This window comes from Ciconia boyciana, chromosome 10, assembly GCF_034638445.1.
Source record: "Ciconia boyciana chromosome 10, ASM3463844v1, whole genome shotgun sequence".
Classification (NCBI taxonomy): domain Eukaryota; kingdom Metazoa; phylum Chordata; class Aves; order Ciconiiformes; family Ciconiidae; genus Ciconia; species Ciconia boyciana.
In genome coordinates, this window is record NC_132943.1 from 27,029,779 (window position 1) to 27,050,033 (window position 20,255).

Sequence of the window (20,255 nt, forward strand, 5' to 3'; positions counted from 1 at the left end):
GATATCACTCAAATGAAAATAGCCAAAATCACACATTGAGCCATAATATTAGCATCCTATCTTGTTCTGATGATATATTTATATATTCATAATAAGTATTGTAATCATCAGTGGAAAGAAACTTTTTACAGAAAATTTACAGTGTACAGACAACAAGAGAAGGTCAGGGCAAATAACTGAAGAGCAGAGGGCCAAATAACAGAATAAGGCATGAAAAATTATCATGGATGTAGACTACAGGATGTGTTCAAACACCTTGTGTGAACCTTGTATGAGCCAGTGTTATCCAAAGGGACCAAGAGATGAACCACAGAGGAACACAGATGTCAGAGATCTTTATAGTTGGACAGATCATGTGTTTGCACCTGTCACAGAGCATCTGGGTAGTGTTTTATGGTATGTGGATCATCACATTGCTAATGCCTGTAAGACAATATAATTCCATCAGCAGGAACACGTGTCATTTCTCCTTAGTCACTGCCGAGGTCAGAGGCACTCTTAGAACAGGGTGTTGGTTATCTGCCAAAGGTATCTCGGGGGGTTGCATGGGGTTTTGCACAAGATAGGGTATTTTAATGGTGTGCAGACTGGTAAAATGAAGTATCCTTTAAAATTATGTGGCATCTTTAAATTGCATCAACAAATTATATTAATCCAGCCTTGTACTACCATCATGATGACCATACACATCTACTATCTAGCAAACTAGGGTTTTCTACCCTCTTCAGTGACCATGTGGACCTAGATGTTGTGCTTTTAAACCCCCTGCCAGAACTCTGGAATTAAGTAAACTCAAGGGCACAGAAGGTAGAAATACAGCTTACCCGGAGTAAGGCTTAGCACTAGGTCAATGAAGAACTAGCATATGCCTTGCCTTTTTCACTTTGCATCCTCATTCTGTCTGATCATAATCCAAACAAGATTACTCTCTCTGCACCCATATGAAGTTCCCTTATTAACACAGTATGTATTTTTATGTATATACTTTCAATGCTATTTCCCCCCAGTTTTGATGATTCTAACATACATGAGAATTAGACACTAGTCTCATTGGCAGGATGATTGGCTATTGCCTGGGAAGCCTTGTAACTTTATGCAGTATGTTTGTGGATATCTGACAGCACCTAACAGTGCTGACCAGTACTGTATGATGTGGATACATATTCACATTTCAGCACTGATCTTTACCCATTCAGATCAGAATATGTTCTATGACAAGTGTTATTGTTTGTCTTAGCATAAACGTTACCAAAAATAGCAATAAAAAATAATCAGTCTTGCAAGAATGAATCAAAACCTTACCACTAATATGAGCCTCAAAGGTTGCGGCACTACCCTCCAGTGCCACAACACTTTGTAATGGCTGCGTAAATGTTGGTGCTTTTGTCGTCATCTTTACAGGCACTCTGAAAGCAACAAAAACATAATTAGATATCAATGGTGAAATTGTTATTATATGCACATCCTTCTTGCTAGATTTTAGGAATATTTGTAATTATTTTCATAACAATTTACTCTTCTCAGTTTTAAATCACATTGACCTGGTGAAATGTCAAGACTATAGGTTTTGACAAAGTTGTATAGCAAATTACTCTTAGGGCACACTTGGCTGAGTTGGATGTGAAACTTATATTTAGTGAAGCTGTGATTTGGCATTACAAGTATGCAGCAGGAGACAAAGTTCTGCTTGACTCATTGCATGACCTTGTGCAGGTCATCTAGCCTCTATTTGTCCATTAATCTCTTTTACCTAGAGAGAAAATAATCTCCATGTAAAAATTTGTTAGAATGATTTGAAAATGTTTTGTTAATGCAAAGCATTTGCTTTCTCCAATTGGAAGACAACTAGGTCACTAAGTAGCAACTGAAAAAAATGTGAAGGTCTACAATCTATTTGGTTTTTAATAATTAAAAAAATGCCAGGAGGATCTCTTTTATAAGCAGTCTGTAAGTAGTGAATAATTTCATTTTACTCAGAAGCATATTGACATTAAAGATGCAGATAAAATTCTACCCTTTCTTAGAGAGTATCTCAGTGGAATTTTGAATATGGGAGGACAGTCACCTTCGAAATGTGAGCTAGGCTATAACGTAGCCACTGACACTAACGGTTTGAACAACTGCAGATCTATGTGAAATCTGAAAGAAAAATAGTTTCCTTTCTCTTCCTATGCCACAAGATCCTACTTTGAAATAGCACACTGCCACTAGAAAAGCTTCTGTATCAGGAGTATTTTATATTTGCATGAACATATTTATTTACTGATGTTGAATTTTGCAGGTTTTTAAAATGTAGCTATTATCTTCTTAATAGTATCATACATCTATTAAAGTTACAATTTTTCTCATTAAAAAATTCCCCTGGGAGCATATCATGTCTTACTAAACAAGGGTTAACCCCATAATCTTTTCAAGACAATCTCACTCACACATTTACTGTTGTTTATTTTGGCTTTTGTGCCTGATTTTGTGACATTCCCAGGCTTAACTTAAAAATTAATGGGAAAGTGAAGTTTCTTTCACTATGAGCCAAATTTGTACTGCCTTTCAAAGGAGTGAAAATTCTTCATGACATGAGTTCCTTCACTGAAATCGGTGCCTGATGCCTACATACAATAAGTGCGTAAGGGCAGAATTGGATATTGTATTGGGATTTTGAGCTGCTTTTGATTGCCTTTACTGGTTATCTGGATACTTGTTCCAGCTTGACAGAGGAACAGCCTTTTATCAAAGCTTTTCAGCTTTGAGGGCAGGAGGAAATGAGTTCAAATTAGAAAGAAATGACCAACATTTAATCCTAACACAACACTAGTTTTCTGAAAGGAAGATGAAGACAAATGTCTGTCACATGTAATTCACTAAGATCTACTTCAGTTATAACTATGTTTTGAAGCTCAGCTAAAATACATGGAAATAATCTTACAATATAATTAAACATTATGAAAGCGCATATATATATATATATATATATATGTAATCTCCTGACTCCAGAATAGATGGGAAATCATTTAATTAAGTAGAATTGTCATTGAGTTCACACAAAGTTTATATATTTCATTGTCTAGGCCAATTTCAGTGATGAAGATCTGATCTTATAAGGCTTTTTGTATAATGAGAATTGAAAGTATGCATCTGAAATGTCATGTTCCAGAAATAACCTTCCCAGCTATGAATGACAGCAGACAAGTGTTCCAGAGCTGCCATGTAATTGATACCTTAGCAGTTGATTCCCTTAAAAAGTCATCAGTGCTTAGCTGATACCATATGCATTTTATCAGAGCTATTCTTGGAGCTTCTCAGTTTATCTCAGTAGCATAACCTTGAACATTCCCAACAGAAAGGAGTTTTTAAGTTAAGCAGATGTTTCCATGCACTTTTCAAATCTTAATTTATACAGTCTTTACCAATAAATATACTGGAAAAACTTTTTGCTGAGTGTTATCAAAATTTACTCCCAGAAATTTAAGACATAATCTTGCCAGAGAAATTAAGTGCTCCCTGTCTATACTCTGAAACCTATACCCCCCTGTGAGCAAATTTATAAATAAGAGATCATATCAGGATTATTAATGACTGATAAAATACTCATTACACTAGCAGAAACATGCTACTAACCTGATCTCTCAAAGTGCCTGTAAGAGTGGGCTAAGCCCAACGAAATCTTCTTGAACGACGTCCTTATCCAGAGTAAGATTTTTTTAGACAATCCCAGCATGAGAATTGTAGAGCCTCTAATCATAAAAACAAAACTACACGGTCTTGACAGTGTAGTTTTGTTTTTTTGCAATCCCTACACCCGAGGCGAGGCGGGGAATGCACGACTGCTCAGAAGTGCTAACATAGTTGTTTTGCTTTATATACCCCAGCTCTGCTGACAGGTCTGCCTCATCATGTCAGTGCCAGTTCTGATTGGTTTCCTAAAAGAAAGTATCTTGTGAGAGGGGGTCCACTCCGTGTAACCATACACCACCTGTTGGTTTGATTGACAACACTAATTTTGGAGGCACAGAAGGGACTCACTGAGGAAACATCATCTGCTCCAAAGATTTTGATTTATAATTCAATCTCGTTTATAATGTGCAGTTTACAAGCCATTGCAAATTTCCTAAGTCATAAGCACAAGATGAAGAAAGTAATAAAGAAGTGTTTTAGCAGAGGATATGGACAAGTCAGAAGTAGTCATGTCAGTGAGATTCAGCCTTACTTTCTTTCATTATAAAACATCCAAGAAGCACCAAATGCATCTGTCAATCACCAGACTAAATAAGTAAGCTGAGCTCAGACATGTGGATGCACACTATTAGAATACACAGTTTAGATTATTTTTTTCCATAACTTGGAATTCTAAAATTGTATTTGGTAACATATAGATTTGGCACTCTGAGGTTTTTTTGTTTCATTCACAGTTTTTCTGTTGGATGTTCCAAGCAGTTAAACTTAACAAACAATAGCATACAAAGCGCAGAAATATAAATTATGGGAAAGTAAATTAACACAGACAACTACTGTAATTTCTAAAGAAAACAGATTTTAAGTCTAAAGGCTTTTTTCTAGATCTGTGGAGGCCTTGTGCGGACCACAGAGTTAATAATCCATGAAATAGCATATTAGTTTGTGAACTTCCACTAGCCCAGCTTCATCAGTCTATGCAGCTAATTGTACCATTAGATTGATTGCCTCCGAAACAGAGGTCAGAGTTAGAAGACTATTCTTGTCTATAGCTGGAACGGGAGGTGTTTTGCCACAACACATCTGCCTGTTTCCATTGTTGCCTTCTTATTCAAAAATCCTTTTCCTTCCCTATGAAGTGGAATATATATAACGCACAACTAGCAAGCTCTTTAAGCACATAACCTGGCTCATAAAACTACTTATGTGCTTAAAGTCAAGTATGTGCTTAACTGTTTTGGTAAATGGAGGACTTCAGTCTGCTGTTACCAAGATCCACACTGAAAAGGATCTCTCAGAGGATACCTAGAGAAGTAAACACAGGATGGAGTTTTGTACTGTCAGCTGCACTTGTGTTTGAACACAACCTGAAGGAAACCTCCAGCAGGAGCTCCAGAAAATGCCAAGGAGAGAGAATACCACCACTATGATTCCTGCAAGGGGGTCTTATACTATAGTTTGCAGATCTGAAAGAAACAAGAAAGGACATATTGCTGTGATCTCATAAAATAACTTCAGAAATTTGATCTGACCTTTAATTTATCCATCCCGTAAGGTGCCAACTTTATGGTTACTCTTGGCATGCAGCAGTAACAACAGCAACAGAAACTGGAGGAATAGTTTCTACACTGGTACTATCTGGACTCTCACAGAGGTTGAAAGTCAGAGTACTATGGCTCATTTTTAACTTTTTGTTGCAAATAGATGTCAGAGAGCCTAATCTCCCTGTGTAAGACTTAGTATGATAACAAATGCAACTCTACGCATTAGTGGGGAGGACAAGTTAGCTTCTACTAAAAGACAGAAAATGTCCAAAGAAATCTGTGTAAAGGGTATCTAATTTCTGATTCTACATAGTGACTTGCTAAATTAGTAGATAGCCATTTTTCTCTGTAGTTGAACACTTAAATATTCAGTGAAAAAACAAAGTTGGAGAAAGAACACAGGCTAGTGTCTGCAAACTTAATAAACGCAGCCAGCTTAATGACGACATCTAAGTCAAATAAACAATGAAAAAGTCTATGAACATGTGATAATTTCTAAATGACAGACATATGCAAACTGTTACTTTTGAAGTTATGAGATGGCCAGAAGTTCAAATTTTTATGTTTCAATCAAGTCAACAATTGATGACAATAATAGAAAGTTACAAGGAAAAAATTTTGCTGCATTCAAATACATAAACCAAATATATTGTATTTTTAAAATAAGTTCCCTTCTGGTTTCTAAGGCACTAAGCAATTTTTGAAAGTACTTTAGCTATTTCACACATCAACAGCTTACTGGGAACTGTGACTAGATTTGAAAGGGTATGGAATAGTTATCAGGGGCCATATTCACTAACTTCATGTTGGTAGTTGTCACTCATATCATCTCCTTGGAAATATCTAAGGAAGAGATTCACGGACATCACTTTTTCCCAAGTTTTCCTTGTATATTTTTTCTTTATATATCATCCCCACGCATTTACATATGCAGAACGAGGAAGGAATAAAAAACATTACTTATTCAGCACCTCACCTTACAAAGCAGGGCCCTACTAACAAAACCTGAGACCCTGAGTAAAGAATATATTTACTAACTGTTCCACTTCCTTCCACAAAACAATAATTAAAATCATAATACTGAGAACAAATTTTAACTAACATCAAGATAGTCCTTAGAATTTAATAGATATATACATCCTGTCAAATTTCACAGACCTTTTAACAAATTCATGGGCATCTATGATTTATAAAATGAAAAGAAACAAACACACTTACCATGCTTCATAGCAGATCCATTCCCTGGGAACACTTGGAGCAATAGCTGTGTTCCTCATTGGCAAAAGAAGGTTGCTGGGTTTTTTGTTTATCTGTTTATAAACACCACTTTCTATTATTTTGTAAGAAAACCATAGGTAGGAATAGATATACAGATTTCTGTTTTGCCTTATGTATTATTTAGAAATATATTAACTTTTTTTTTTTTTAAGTAAAATTGTTTTTTTGTGAATCAAGGGGGAAAAAAAGCCCACCTCAAATATTAAAGTTCAAGTTGTTCTTACAGGCTGACAATCAAAAGAAAAAGCAAGAAGAACCCAATGCCTTAGCTTTACTGAGGACTCAAGATTAGCAGGCACTGAATTCTACACTTCCATTTTTACAGAATGGATTTTTAAATAGGAAATCTTATATGCCATACTTATGGATTCCAGCCGATAAAACATACATTTTAGGATTGTTTTCATTTTTTGGGGATGTCTGATACGTACTTTGTCAGTCCTTTGAATGTGACTGCAGTTAGAAACACAATATTTTCTGTGAAATCTTTAAATCTAAACATGTGCAAAGGAGGGGCTTAGTCAGCAGAAAGGTAATTGTATGGAATCCACAAGATGTTTGATATTTGTCTCCATTCCATTTTGGAAAAAACTGTTTGTTAGAGATACAGGGTAAATAAGCAGAGCAAGACCCTCAGTCCTCAGCTACTATATTTATGTGCACAGATACACAGCCTTGTGACTCTTCTGTGGGCAGGATGCCATTGACTTTTCCATAACGTCAAGCAAGTGATTTATGTGATCAGGTGAAGACATGTACATGATATTTTTTTCAGCTCATTTCCTCTCTCTGCCTGTACTTTAATTTGGAGATAAATTTAAGTTTCTAGCAGTCAGCCTGCATCTTGCTGGAGACAAATGTTTAATGTTTTGGTATTATGATTTAAGGAATTCTCAAAACTGTTATTTCAGGCCGGATTTTGCACAGATGACATCTACCTGGATGAAGAACAAAGATGCTGCACTACTTAAACTCCTATCTGCTCTCTGTGAGAAGTGTGAGTGCATTGCTGTGTACAAACCCAGTGTAGGCCTAATCAATGTTTATATAAAAAATGACAAAATGTTGCACAATAGGCAGTTGCACAATACACACGTACCTGTCGTATTGGCTCAAGCCATAAGCAGTGCACTGAAGCAGAAGTCTGAGTAGCATGAATCATTTGCTAGGTAGGACTTTTTGAAAATCTGAATCAGATGGACCAAGCTGAAGAACAGTTATTCCCATGCCTAACTAGATGTTCTGTTGCTTATTGTGCCATCCAAATGGCACATGATGACTATTCCAGTCAAAGAGCCATCCAAAATAAGATGTTTTCTGAACTACTTTTTTCAATGCTGCAAATGGATGGCACTACGGAAATCCTCCTCTTTCTCTGCAAGGAGCTTTGCAGTGAAGTGAAAAAGACACCTAGACTCTGAATTCAAGAGATGGAGACAAAAATTTCATCATGCTAATGACTGCCCTACAATCCAAAAGATTCAATTTCAGTTCAGGTTTTCTTTATACTCTGAATGAATGCTGCAGGTCTTGAGGAATTCTATCATTGGGAAGTCCTTGGCTAAACTAAGGACGTACTTTGAAACTACTGTGGGTATCACTTCATAGTCCACTCCTTTGGACTGTAATGACACACATCAACTGGAAATGGACTGCTTTATCACAGTAATCCAGTCCTGAAAACAGAAGCAAAATAGTGGAAGACTTCTCCATCATGCTGCCTTAAAGGGACTCTCTCTTCCCTGAAGACATTCTTGGTACTAAGCATGCATTAGACAAGGTTTGCTATTATTAGTAACCACTCCTTTTGATGCCCAGCCTCCTCAAAATGTCTTAAAGCTGTTAGAAATAAGGTAACAAACACTGTATTTAATAAACTGGAGAATTCTGTAGTTATAAACTTGTTTTAAGTCCTCATTCGTTTGTGTCTGAATTCTCTATATGTTGTAGTAGTCACTTTAGCATTAGTATCAAGGCTTGCTGAAGTCTTAGGCCACAAGAACTTCCACCTAGATCCACCGACCATGCACTGAACTTTTGCTTGGCTACATGAAGGAAGGGCCCCGAAACCGGTGCAAACCAGAAAGATAAGGAGGCTTCAACCTTAGCAGAAGCTGTGATCTTAGAGATAAGAGAAGGATTGGCCCACCAGAGACAATGAAAGGGCCCAATGAAGAACAGGAAGACCCCAGACCCAAATACTACTATTGGTCCGACCCACCTCTTGAGTGGAGGGGAATTTAGATTGTAATGGTATAATTACCTAGGGATTTCTTTGTTCTGGGTCCCTCTCCGGAGGCACCCAGCTCGAGCTGTTTTCACCGCTGTACCAATAAATTCATCTGGCGTACGTCGTATCAGAGACTCTGCTTCAGGAAACCTAGGGTTGAGCCAGAGGGGAGAGGAAGCACCCGAGAGTGAGCGTGTGTGTGAGCGAGGAGTGGAAAAGGGGTACCCGTCAGCTCAGCGGAGCTGCCCGCTGCGAAGGGACTCTGGTCCGAGCAGTTAAAGTCTTGGGTGATGTGTGTGCGACTCCCTGAATGGTGTGTGAGTGCTCGGGCAGTGGCTTCTCCTTTAACATATATAAGTTAGTGGGAAGAACTATTGATGGAATTAATGGCATTGATGGAATCTGAAGAAGAATAAAACAGTGGGTACTGATGAATCACCAAGGAGATCTGTAATTTTAAAGGCTAATGTCTCTTTTTTCCATCATCATCTTCTGTTAGATTTGCCCAACAAACCACAACAAAACCACAGGAAATTAGAAAGCACTAATAAATACTGTGCACAGGTGAATTTTATTAATGATTTATTTATAAAGAAACCAAATACTAATTGTAACCTAGATAAAAAATCAAATAGGACTCAAAGATTCATCTTCTCACCCATGGCCAATATCTACTAACGGACACAGCAAACAATACGAACACCATCATGAATCAGGCATCTTGCAGTTCAGTCCATCTTCTGATCCTCTGCAGCAGGCAGGAGAAGAAGAGGATCATGTTCCAAATTGAAGCTAATCTTTTGTGGCCTCTCAAGTTCAAGATACACTCCTTGAAGTCAGAGTTTCTCTTTAAACCTGTTTAGAAAAGGTCAGTTAATATTGCCTATATTTTTAATGGTGGCAGCTGCAGCATTCCCTTTCATAAGCAACACTGTGGTGGTTGGCATAGACCGTTCTCTGTGGTCTTGAGACATTATGAGATTAGAGATCAAATATAGAGTGATTCCAGACAGAACATAAAATATCCCAAAACTCATCTTACTGACAATAACAAATAACCACAGGGCATTTTAGTGATAAAGAACAGAAAAGATGAGAAAAATGAGGAGAAATTTGACCTTTCTTTATGATCTACACATTTTAATCATACTAAATTCTCTACATGCCCTAAGTAAAATTAACATGATCTTGCATTTGATTTTTTTGCTTTGGAATATCTGCCATCTCACAGCAATACAGAAAAAAACTGAACAAAATATACGGGGTCTATGCTTGATCAGCTGGACATGAGGGAAAGTGTGCAGGCAGCTTATGATGAAATAAGAACAGCTTTTGAATCAACATATGCAATAATTTTCCTTTCCTTTTACATATCGCCCTACATCTATATAGACAAACCTCATGCATTTAAAGACAAACGAACACTGCTCTTTCTTTTTTCTATGGCTTTTTGCCATAGAATTCACTATCTATGAAAAGTTCAGAAAATATTCAGACACTTTTAGGCAACAAATGCATTTTTATGTGACCCGTGTAAATTTAACATTTTGAGCAGACTGTGAAAGACTAGCCTGACAGCAATCCCACAAATTCTCAACCACTTTCCCAGGCCACATTAACCATCACTTCTTTAAAGCCATGAGACTCCTGGAGCCTCTTTTCCATCACATTGCTCCACATACCTTCTAGAAAGAAAGCTATTTTACTGTATCATCATGAAACCGGCTTTTCACTGTAAAACAGCCTTACCAATTTCTGAGTTGTGTAATAAACATTATCAATAGAATTGTTCAGGTATTTTCTGTTGAAAACCTCTGACAGCAAGTGTTATTTTCATGTGCACAATCTCTTCCTAACCCCCACCTACATCCCTACGTTACCTCACCTTATCTGATGTTTCCAGTGAAACAGTGAACTAAGAGTAAACCAGATTAGTAGTGGTCACAGGATATAACTGTGATATCCTGTATCACTACATAGTAATGGTCACAGGATATATCTCATCCCTGAATACATTATTCAGAAGACAGGCAGTTCTAGCACCAAAAACTACAGTAGGCTATCAGAGCCTAAATTCAGGAGGCAAGATTTAACCTTGTGCAGGAAGTCACCAAAAGAACTATGACTTCATGTGTCTCATTTAATCTTCTGAAATTGCACAGTGGGAAGTTTTGTCATCTTTAATAAATTAATGAACAATGACTGTTCCTGTGCTATTAGGACTGCTACTTATTCTTCTAAATAAGCTGCTTACCTACTAGAAAACTTTGTTTACATATTCTGTTATTGAAACTTATGTTCATGTAGTTCTATCGATTTGAACTTCTGGAATACTTTGTATCTTTGAGCTGTTGAGTCTTACATTAATATCTAGATTAAGATACCTAGATTTTAAAAAATTATTTCACTAAACTAAATACCTTATTGCACAAACTCCATTTTCTATTGTATTACAAGGTCTTTCATCTAACAGAATTGCATATCTTCTGATGAAAAATTAAGTGTAAAAGGCAGTCACACATTATGCACTTCATTTACATTATGCAAAAATTCATAGGATTAGGAAGAGTGTTTGATGTGTGCTTTGTAAATTAAGGTCCTTACAGCTACTGGAGTATTAGAAGATGTAGCACAGAGTAAGCTGCAAGTTACCTTACTGGGAGATGTTTAGCCACCGGCCTTTGATCTTGCACACAATGTGTGTCATGGGCTTGTACTAGCTCAGCTGTGGTGACATTCACTTCTTCTGAAAAGTGTCCATCTTCCCATTCTGATTTAGCCTGAGTTACAGTGGAAATTTCTGGGGTTTTATTTTTCTCTGAAACAAAACATGTACATTAGTAAGTGGAAACAAGGTGCTCATTTAATACGGCAACAACGTGCCTAGAAGCATGCAGCTGGCAGGATGAATCACCTATCACTGTTACGAAAGCAGAACAGTGTGCCTTTCCAATTTCATTGCTGGCAACACAGATATATTTCCCAGTATCAGCAAGGACTACATTTCTTTTTAAAAGGTAATAGGTATCTCCTAATTTCTCAATCTGTAAAACAATAGAATGCACACAGGAGATTATTAGTAGCATAAAGCAAAAACTATTTCTCCCAAGAAATATTTCAAGAACATCAGAACATACACTGATGTCTCCAGATACCACTTGGATATCATCCTTCCTCCAGCAGACATGTGGTTTGGGCTTTCCATGTATAGTGCAATGCAGGATTAAATCTTCTCCTTCTTGTAGAGTTGTATGTCCAAATTTTTGTATGAAGTTTGGCTGTTTTCCTTGTACTGAAAAAAAAATTATTCACTGTATTTTAAAAGGCACAACTAAAGCAACTGAAGAAAACATCTGTTCTTGTAATTATAAAGTTCACCACATTGCATGACAAAGAGAGCCTTTATTGATGCCTGAAACTCAGGATAACTTGTTTGCAAGACAGTTAGTAGGCAGACATCATTTATCTATATAATATAAAGTTTGTTGAAACACATGCATATTAAGCACCCAAGAATTTCATGCATCGGCATAATGATATTAGTTCCATGGTAATGATAAAGAATCATGTTCTTTGTGTAGGTAGTAGGCAAGTCTATGTCGATTATTGTGTTTCAGTCAAGGTGGAAGAGTAAATATTCCCCACAAATTTAAAGTGACAAAGAGAGCAAACTTTTGCATTTAGTGCATTGTTGTACATCATGCTGGGTGTTGGTCTCTTCTCCCAAGTAACTAGTGATAGGACGAGAGGAAATGGCCTCAAGTTGCATCAGGAGAGGTTTAGACTGGATATTAGGAAAAATTTCTTTACTGAAAGGGTGGTCAAGCATTGGAATAGGCTGCCCAGAGAGGTGGTGGAGTCACCATCCCTGGAGGAGTTCAAAAAACCTATAGATGTGGCACTTCAGGACATGGTTTAGTAGGCATGGAGGTGTTGGGTTGATGGTTGGACTAGATGATCCTAGACGTCTTTTCCAACTTTAATGATTCTATGCTCTTTCTTCACTTTTTTCCCTATTCTTCTAGTCAAAAAAAAGTTATTGAAAAAATAGAAAAAGATTGATCTATATTTGCAATAATGATGAAGGCCAGAATGTAGCCTCTGTACCACTTTGATCAAGATCATTATTTTGGCCATCATTAATACTGAAACCATGTACTACCAGATAATCCAGTACAAATCTGATTCAAATCAAGGATGGGTAAATAATTGCATTTTATTGCAATAACCAGAGCACATGAGATCGAGTCTGTGCTGGCTTCATGGCAACTGTGGGAGGACAGATAACACTTGAGCCACTATAAGGCCTGGCTAATACAAATTAACCCATCAAAATCACTTGAAGAAATTTCAGTCATCAGCGTCAGTTTGTACTGAACCAAAGCATTGCTTCATGTGACATGTAACTTAATGAGCTGTAAAGCTGGATTTACTGGATCACTGTACTACTACCTGAGGTTTCACTTACATTCCACCTCCAGGGCCACAGTAAAAAAGACGACGACCTCAGAACTCAGACTAAGATTCTTGAGACAGGGAATCCAAAGCAGCAGATGTTAACACACAGAAGCACACACAAAGACATGTACTACAACAAAAATGAACATTTTGCATTCCTGTCACATAAAGAATGTCTTCTTGTTCCTCTTTACTATAAATTGTACCATGTGTGCATAATATTTAACAAAAGTAATCACTGGCCTTCTCAGAAACTGAAAGTTACTGAAAAGTGTGATAAATAACAGAGCTTGAAACTGCTCTCAACTATGACAGCATTACTCCATTGTTTTAGGATGAAAATTTTTTCTTTATGCTATTGTGAAACAAAAATCAGCATATCTCACAAAGGTGCCCAGCAACCTCTAAACCCAAATATATCGAGCCCATGGCTATTTTTGCCAAATGTGGGACTGTCAGCATGGTGAGGCAGACATTTTCACCCACTGTATTAATAAATCCACTGCTTATGTGAGCTCTTACTTGCAATAAACTTTCAAGTTTAGCTGCTTTTACATTCTTCCCATGGAGTGTAGGACTGAGGCCACAATATAGAGCAGAAGTATATGAGTTTTACTCTCATACTCTTGCTAACCTAAGGTCTATATTAGCCAGTCCCAGCAGCTCAGACAACTCAGTTCTTAGCTCTTGAAAGTTAGCATGCACAAGCTGCCACCACCATTGCATTGCATGCACCTGAAGCACAGAAATCTGGGATCTGCAGCTTCATTTCAAGTAAGAGAACCAATCTTATGCCCCTGCCTCCTCTTTGCAGGCAGCTGGCCATAAGTCACAAAGAGTGCACGATTAGCTTGTATTCCAGTGGAAAATGTTAAGTGGGCATCAGCGACTCCTTGTGATATTTTTGGCTGGATTCCATTACTTGTGCAGTTTGTATTACCTTGTGAAGTCAGGCTGCATCTCATACCAGGATGTTTTTTACCATTTAAAAAAAAAAAATCACCTGAGTGGAATGGTGATAATTATCAGACCCCATCTTGATTTTGTATCAGTAAGTCAGCAGAACATAAAAACTAAAATGACCAGTTTCTAGAGAGCAAAGGGAAAAGTATGTGCAAAGAAAACCACGAAGTGACAGTTACTACAACTCTAAGGCACTGGCCAGAACTCAACAGGGAAACAAAGTCCAAACAAAAAAAGCAAAAGAAGAGTTCATCCTCTGACAGCAACCTTCAAATAGACTGGATGGTTATATTTCACCAATGGTTTTCCCATGATATCATAATGAAATGTCAGAATAAGCTAAGACAACTTGTCAATTAAAAATTATTTCTTGGCTGGACATCCCATGAACCACAAAGGTTAGAAGGAACAGATCTTTTTTCCTGCATCATGGAGTGAAAACATTTCAGGTAGTCAGTGGTACTGAAATCCCACTCTGATGACTTCAGATAAGTAGTCTGTCAAATATTAAATATTACATAAATTATTTGTAGGAATGAGTAGAGTTCTGCTGCAAACTGGGGAACCAGCAAGGAAACTCAGCAGTCTGGAGCAATGCAAAAACTGCAGGTGGAGACATCACCTGCATCTGGCTTTATCACACAGCTTTCACCCCTGCTGAGCCTCTCTCACACACACGTAGTACCAGCTCAAGCCAAATTGTTTTCAGCAGCCATTTTTTATTACTTTGCTTCAGAGTTATTCTTAATCTTTTTACTCTGGGCATGTAATTTCCAATCTCTGATGTCTTGAAATGTGATATTAGCAAGTTTATCAACTTCCCCCTATCTTCTCTAAAAATTTAGGCTAGACTGAGATTCACTCCATGCTGCTCAGAGACTTTGGATTCGCTCAGCATTGCTCTGAATTAAGACACCACACTTTATTGTTTAGAGTTTTTGTCTCAGTCAAGCTCCTAACACAATCAGAAGGAATTTTACTAAGGAATACCAAGTGGGTCTCATGACCCAATTGATCTAAAATATCCATAATCCAGAGCTCCATTCTCCTTGAATACCATGGCGTAGCCTCATTAAAGGATGTATGAGCAGTAATTTTTAAAGACACAGCTCCTCTGAGCCACAAATATATATACACACACAAAAATTACTTGGCTTACCCTAGCAAAGTCTCCAGAGAAAGGTCCAGAAATAGGCATACCTTACCAGTCATTTGAGAAGAAGCCACCTTCTCCATTGCAGCTCCAGCCACATTTGATCCAAAGCCAACCAGGGGAATGCCACATCCTCTCTTTGCCTACTGACTCACACCTGGGCCCTCAGACAGGTTGCTTCTTTTGAAAAATGAAAATAATTAATCCGTTTCCCCTCCAAGCTTATGCACCTTGTCTAAATACCCTTTCACACAACTCCACATCTTGTAGTCAGGCAATCTCATTCACTGCTTTCTTTCTTAATGGGTGCCTGCATATGGGGAAGGAGGAAGGGAGGTTAGGTTAGTAATGTGCCTAAGTACAATATTTTTGTTGTAAGGCTAGAGAGATTGAGATTTAAATCTGCTCTTTGAGAGAGCAATCGGGAAGATGTAAACATTTTGGGGTCTTGAAGTAACTATAGGTTCAAAACAGTGACTGTGATGACAGGAACTCAGCACTGTAAAACAAGAAAGTAGCAGAACCAGAACAATACAAAACACTTGTATAGTTGTATTAGTTGTATTCCCTGTATGTAATAGTAGGTATGTAATAGTATGCAATAGTTAATATATTCCCTGTACGTAATAGTTGTATTCCCTGCTTCTACAGTATGTTTAAAAAGGGAGGAAGTGAAGCATACACAACACGAACTATTAAAAAAAAAAAAGGGGAGGGGAGCATTATGTTGAAATTATTACTGAAACAGAATGAGTGTAGTTTTCTTTCAGAGAAATATTAGTGTATCATGAGACTACATCCCTGTCACTCTTTTTTTTAAGATTATCTGAACAGAAAAGAGCAGGAATTTTCCAGCAAAATTTTTTGGGCATTCATTAGAGTCCTTAAATAAAGAGTATTTAAACCCAGACTTCCAACACAACAGTAATCAGCACTGATTACACCTTTGTTTACAAAGCAAAGCATTAAAACCAGGAGACTTTCAGTGTCCTGCTGTGTGTCTGGTATCTCTAATCTCTCTCTTTTTGAAATGTTTGTTCTTGCAGTAATTAAAAATGTGGCTGGTATCCACATACCCATTAAAAACTGCGCATTTAAAACTATGCCTGATTTAAAGTAGATGCAATACCATACTCATAAATCAAGTTTTGTTAATCTAACATTCACAGAAATGTTCAAATTCTCAGAGGAGTGGTTTAATGAACAAAGGGATTATGTAATTCTACAATGATTCATTAAGATCTACAGATGTGCTAAGGCAATTTCTGGCCTTATATTTATACCTTTTTGCATTTAATAATTATAGTATTTGACTATGCAAAAATGACAACATTCTCAGAAGTGACGAGGTGTTTGTTTTGACCTTTTATTATTTCACAGTGTCTGTTATATAGCAATAGCATGAATGCCATATTGTGTGTACTCTTGAAAATAATAGTGTACTTAGATTTTAAAAGTTAGATTCATTTGCATCTCACTTTCTTCTCACAAGTCAAAATTGAAAGACCTTATTTAACATTTAAATAGGAATTCAATTCCAGGATTTAATCCAGTAGTAGGAAGCTTACTTTTCACAGATAACATGTTTGAGTAAAAATGAAAGTGGATGCATTGGCACAGGAGCAGATCATAAGCCACTTCAGCTGCTTTTGAACTGAATAGCAAAACTGAGGCTCACTTTCCTTAGAAAGGCAGCTGGCTTCCCTGCATGACAGGTAATCTATTGGGATCTTCCATATAAGCTTTAGACCCATATAATTTTAATCAGGGTGTACAAAGAACTCTGCATTAATGTACCCTTCCCCAGTGGAATAATTTTGTTTTGGCTTGCAATAGTTGGAGACAAGATCACCCTTGTGTTTTTTTTTCTGTGAGACTCTGTTGAAATCTGGGCTACCTAATTTGTCAGTTACAACAGGCGTTTATGGTTCAAGCTGGAAAATGAGTGTTCAGCTCACCAAGTGTGGCATTTCACTACCATTCTGCTTCTGTAGTTTTGTGGGCGGAAGGCAGCTTTCCTTTAGTCACTTTCTTGGTAGAAGTGACTCAAAAATGTCCTTCTCCAGCCAACAAAATTGAGCACGGGTGCCGTTTCAACACCACATCATAGCAGTGAACAGTTACAGGAGCATCATGTCAATTATATGCCTTCCTGGAGCATATAATCCCAAATCAAGTCTCAAATAGCAATGCCTTGAAAAAGTCCATTAAGATAAACTACTTTTATGTCTTGTTCAGTACATGAACTACCAATAGTACTTTCAAAATATGATGAAAAAAGAGAAAAATAGATAAGGAAACTACAAACTTTAGCAACAAGGGTCATTTCATGAACTATTTAAACCATAATTCAGAACAACAAAAAAATCAGCATTGTATTGATTTTAAATGTTTTTCTGCTATGGGGGCAAAACATAAGTATACTCAATTAGACATGTGCAGCAGAATTTTGCTAAAGGCAGAATATGCTTATTCATACACATACGCAGCACAGATTTGTAAATGTAGGAATAAAATTTACTCTCTCTCCGAGGCTTTTCTTTAACTCCTCCCCTCTTGGAGGAAAGATGACAGTCCTCCTTGTTATGCTTGGAACTGGGAGTGTAAGCCAAACTCCAATAAAAAGTTAGATCACTGGCTAGCTTCTAAATTATATTAATAAAAAGATGGAATAAATCCCACTTGGATTCAAAGCTGCATCTCACTCTCACACAATTTTGTAAACTGGCCTTGTATTCTGACTGTCAAACCTCAGGTAAAACAAGTAACTGAGATCTCTCCCACTTGTCCTAAAGCCTGTTAAATGAAGTTAACAGAAATGGATTTAATGCAAATGTGTATGAGGGAGAAGGTCTGCATGCCTGCTCACTTGTAATATACTAGGAGCCTAGATGTACATCAGGAAGTGTTATGAGGGAGGGGAAAGAACTTATTCCCATAATCTGTGTACACTCATCCAGTAGTTCTCTGTCTGTTTGTTGCCTTTTTAACTCATAGAGCTGATTATCATAAAATAGTGAGTGGTCTTTCTGTAAGTGCCAGCAAGCAATCAGATCCAATTACAAGTCTAGATCCAAGCTACCTCCAATTCCTGCTCTATGACATGATGAAAAGTTCACATCTTTTTCTCCTGCTTTCATAGAACTACAAGTGAGTTTGGGACAATTTTTTCCAAGCAGGGCTGGGATCCTAGCTCTAGCCTTGCTTTCTGAAGGACAGAGACTCACCTCACAGTGTTGTTTTGCTCAGCAAATGGCTCTCCTCCAACCAAAAAGGTCAAATGCGTATCTCTGAACTCACACACTGGCCATAAAAAAAGGCAGAACAATGATCCTTCTAGCACTGAACTTCCCATAGTTTTCAAGATGAAGTATTCACAAGCTAAAAGAGAGATGCAGCTTTGAGCCCAGCATCTACAGAGCCACAATGACTTTTCCTGTCACAAGCCTTATGACAGTTAATGCTTAATTTAAAGGCCTAATTCTGGCAGAGGCAAGGCAGAAGAGGAAAGAGAACATCCCTGCTTTCACTCCTAATTTTTTTGTGTGCATATACTTAGCCTCAATACTGAAGGCAAAAATGCCTGAAAATGTGACCTGAGTATTATATAAAGTTACTTAGAAAAGCAGAAAACAAGTCAAAAGAACATTTGTGATTACTTTTAATTTTTGAATGATGGCAACTCTCAGTAAAAACAGAGGATTGAAGGGCAGCCATCACCTAGAAGAATCATTTTCAAATAGAAAATTGGTATTATGAACAGGATAAAGTTATCAAGCACTGGCAGCTCTGCAGCAGGCAAAACCTCACAGCATGTAGGAGAGGCGTTTTGGTTTGTTCTTACCACAGTATTGTATAATGTACTGCTTATCCAAGTCAGCTCGCTCACATAGGTTCTTTGCTGTATGTTTATAACAACCATACATAAAGTCACAAGGGCACAAAACCACCAAACTGAATTTTACTTTTATGAAAATTGGAACATTCAAAATGATACTAATTATTAAAATTAGCTTTATTGTGAAATGGAAAGTACACTTTAGGAAAATAGGTGATTTTTATACCTGAGAGAATTCTTATGAATCAACATTTTTGGGAAATGACTGAATTTAGAAAGTTGTTCATTAAGGGTAATACCAATTTTAGTTAGAATTTACTTTGTGCCCCCATCTGCTCACCACCTCCTCCTCCTGCTCCCTCTCATATTGCTGTGAGGTTATATTCCCTTGAGAACTTCTCCTGTTTCAAAGTTACAGGAATTTTAATAAAGTTGTAGTCACTGGGCCAAAATATCTAAATGTCAGTCTTCAATCTCACTGACCCCCGGCAATTTGCAATATACATTCTGCTCATAGCATACTACACAGTAAAAGGCTTACTTCATTTCAGCAAATTATGCAAGAGAAAGTAAATATTTCCTCTCTATAACTTTTCCACACCAACGCAGTTGTAATACGAAAGCTGCAAATGAAAGATGCAGGAAAAATCATGTAGCTGTTTGTCAATTGTTTTTACTGTACAAATACAACAAGTACTGGAGCTAAAGAATGAAGTTACATTTGAGGATTTATAAATGAAATCTTCCACTGGCAGTTATTCATTGTTATCAAATATTTAAACAAATTACTACTTTAATAAAAAATATCATCTGTGGTTGTCCTTGTCAAGAATTAAATGCAATATGTAGGTGAACAAAGTTCTGGTTTGGATTTACTGCTTTGAAGATATAGGAGAATTCTATTTGACTAAAATAAAACAATTTTTTTTTGGTGTGAATACACTTTCTAGTATTTCCCCAATTTGGTTGATTCTGTTTGAAATCAGTGTGTTAAAAATTTTAAACATGCACAAATGCTCACTTCATAAACTATTATCTTTCTTGTCTTATACTAACAATTTAGTGGATTATTAGAAATATTTATATCTTTCATTTTATAAGAAGGCAGAGAAAGTATCACAA

At 37.1% G+C, this 20,255-nt stretch overlaps 2 protein-coding genes across 2 annotated transcripts in view; both read right to left on the reverse strand.

The window, feature by feature from the left end:
- TTN (titin) overlaps window positions 1–1,393 on the reverse strand; it is a 245,382-nt gene extending 243,989 nt beyond the window's left edge. Inside the window, exon 1 of the mRNA XM_072874311.1 lies at window positions 1,303–1,393. Coding sequence (XP_072730412.1) covers window positions 1,303–1,393 — 91 coding nt within the window. The remainder of the gene's footprint in view (window positions 1–1,302) is intronic.
- Window positions 1,394–18,594: 17,201 nt separating this feature from the next.
- The window catches only part of CCDC141 (coiled-coil domain containing 141), a 109,986-nt gene continuing 108,325 nt past the window's right edge, over window positions 18,595–20,255 (reverse strand). The window contains exons 26-27 of the mRNA XM_072874357.1: window positions 19,675–19,756; window positions 18,595–18,676 (exon numbers count right to left, since the gene is read on the reverse strand). Of these exons, the coding sequence (XP_072730458.1) occupies window positions 19,689–19,756 (68 nt within the window). The 3' untranslated portion in view covers window positions 18,595–18,676; window positions 19,675–19,688. The remainder of the gene's footprint in view (window positions 18,677–19,674; window positions 19,757–20,255) is intronic.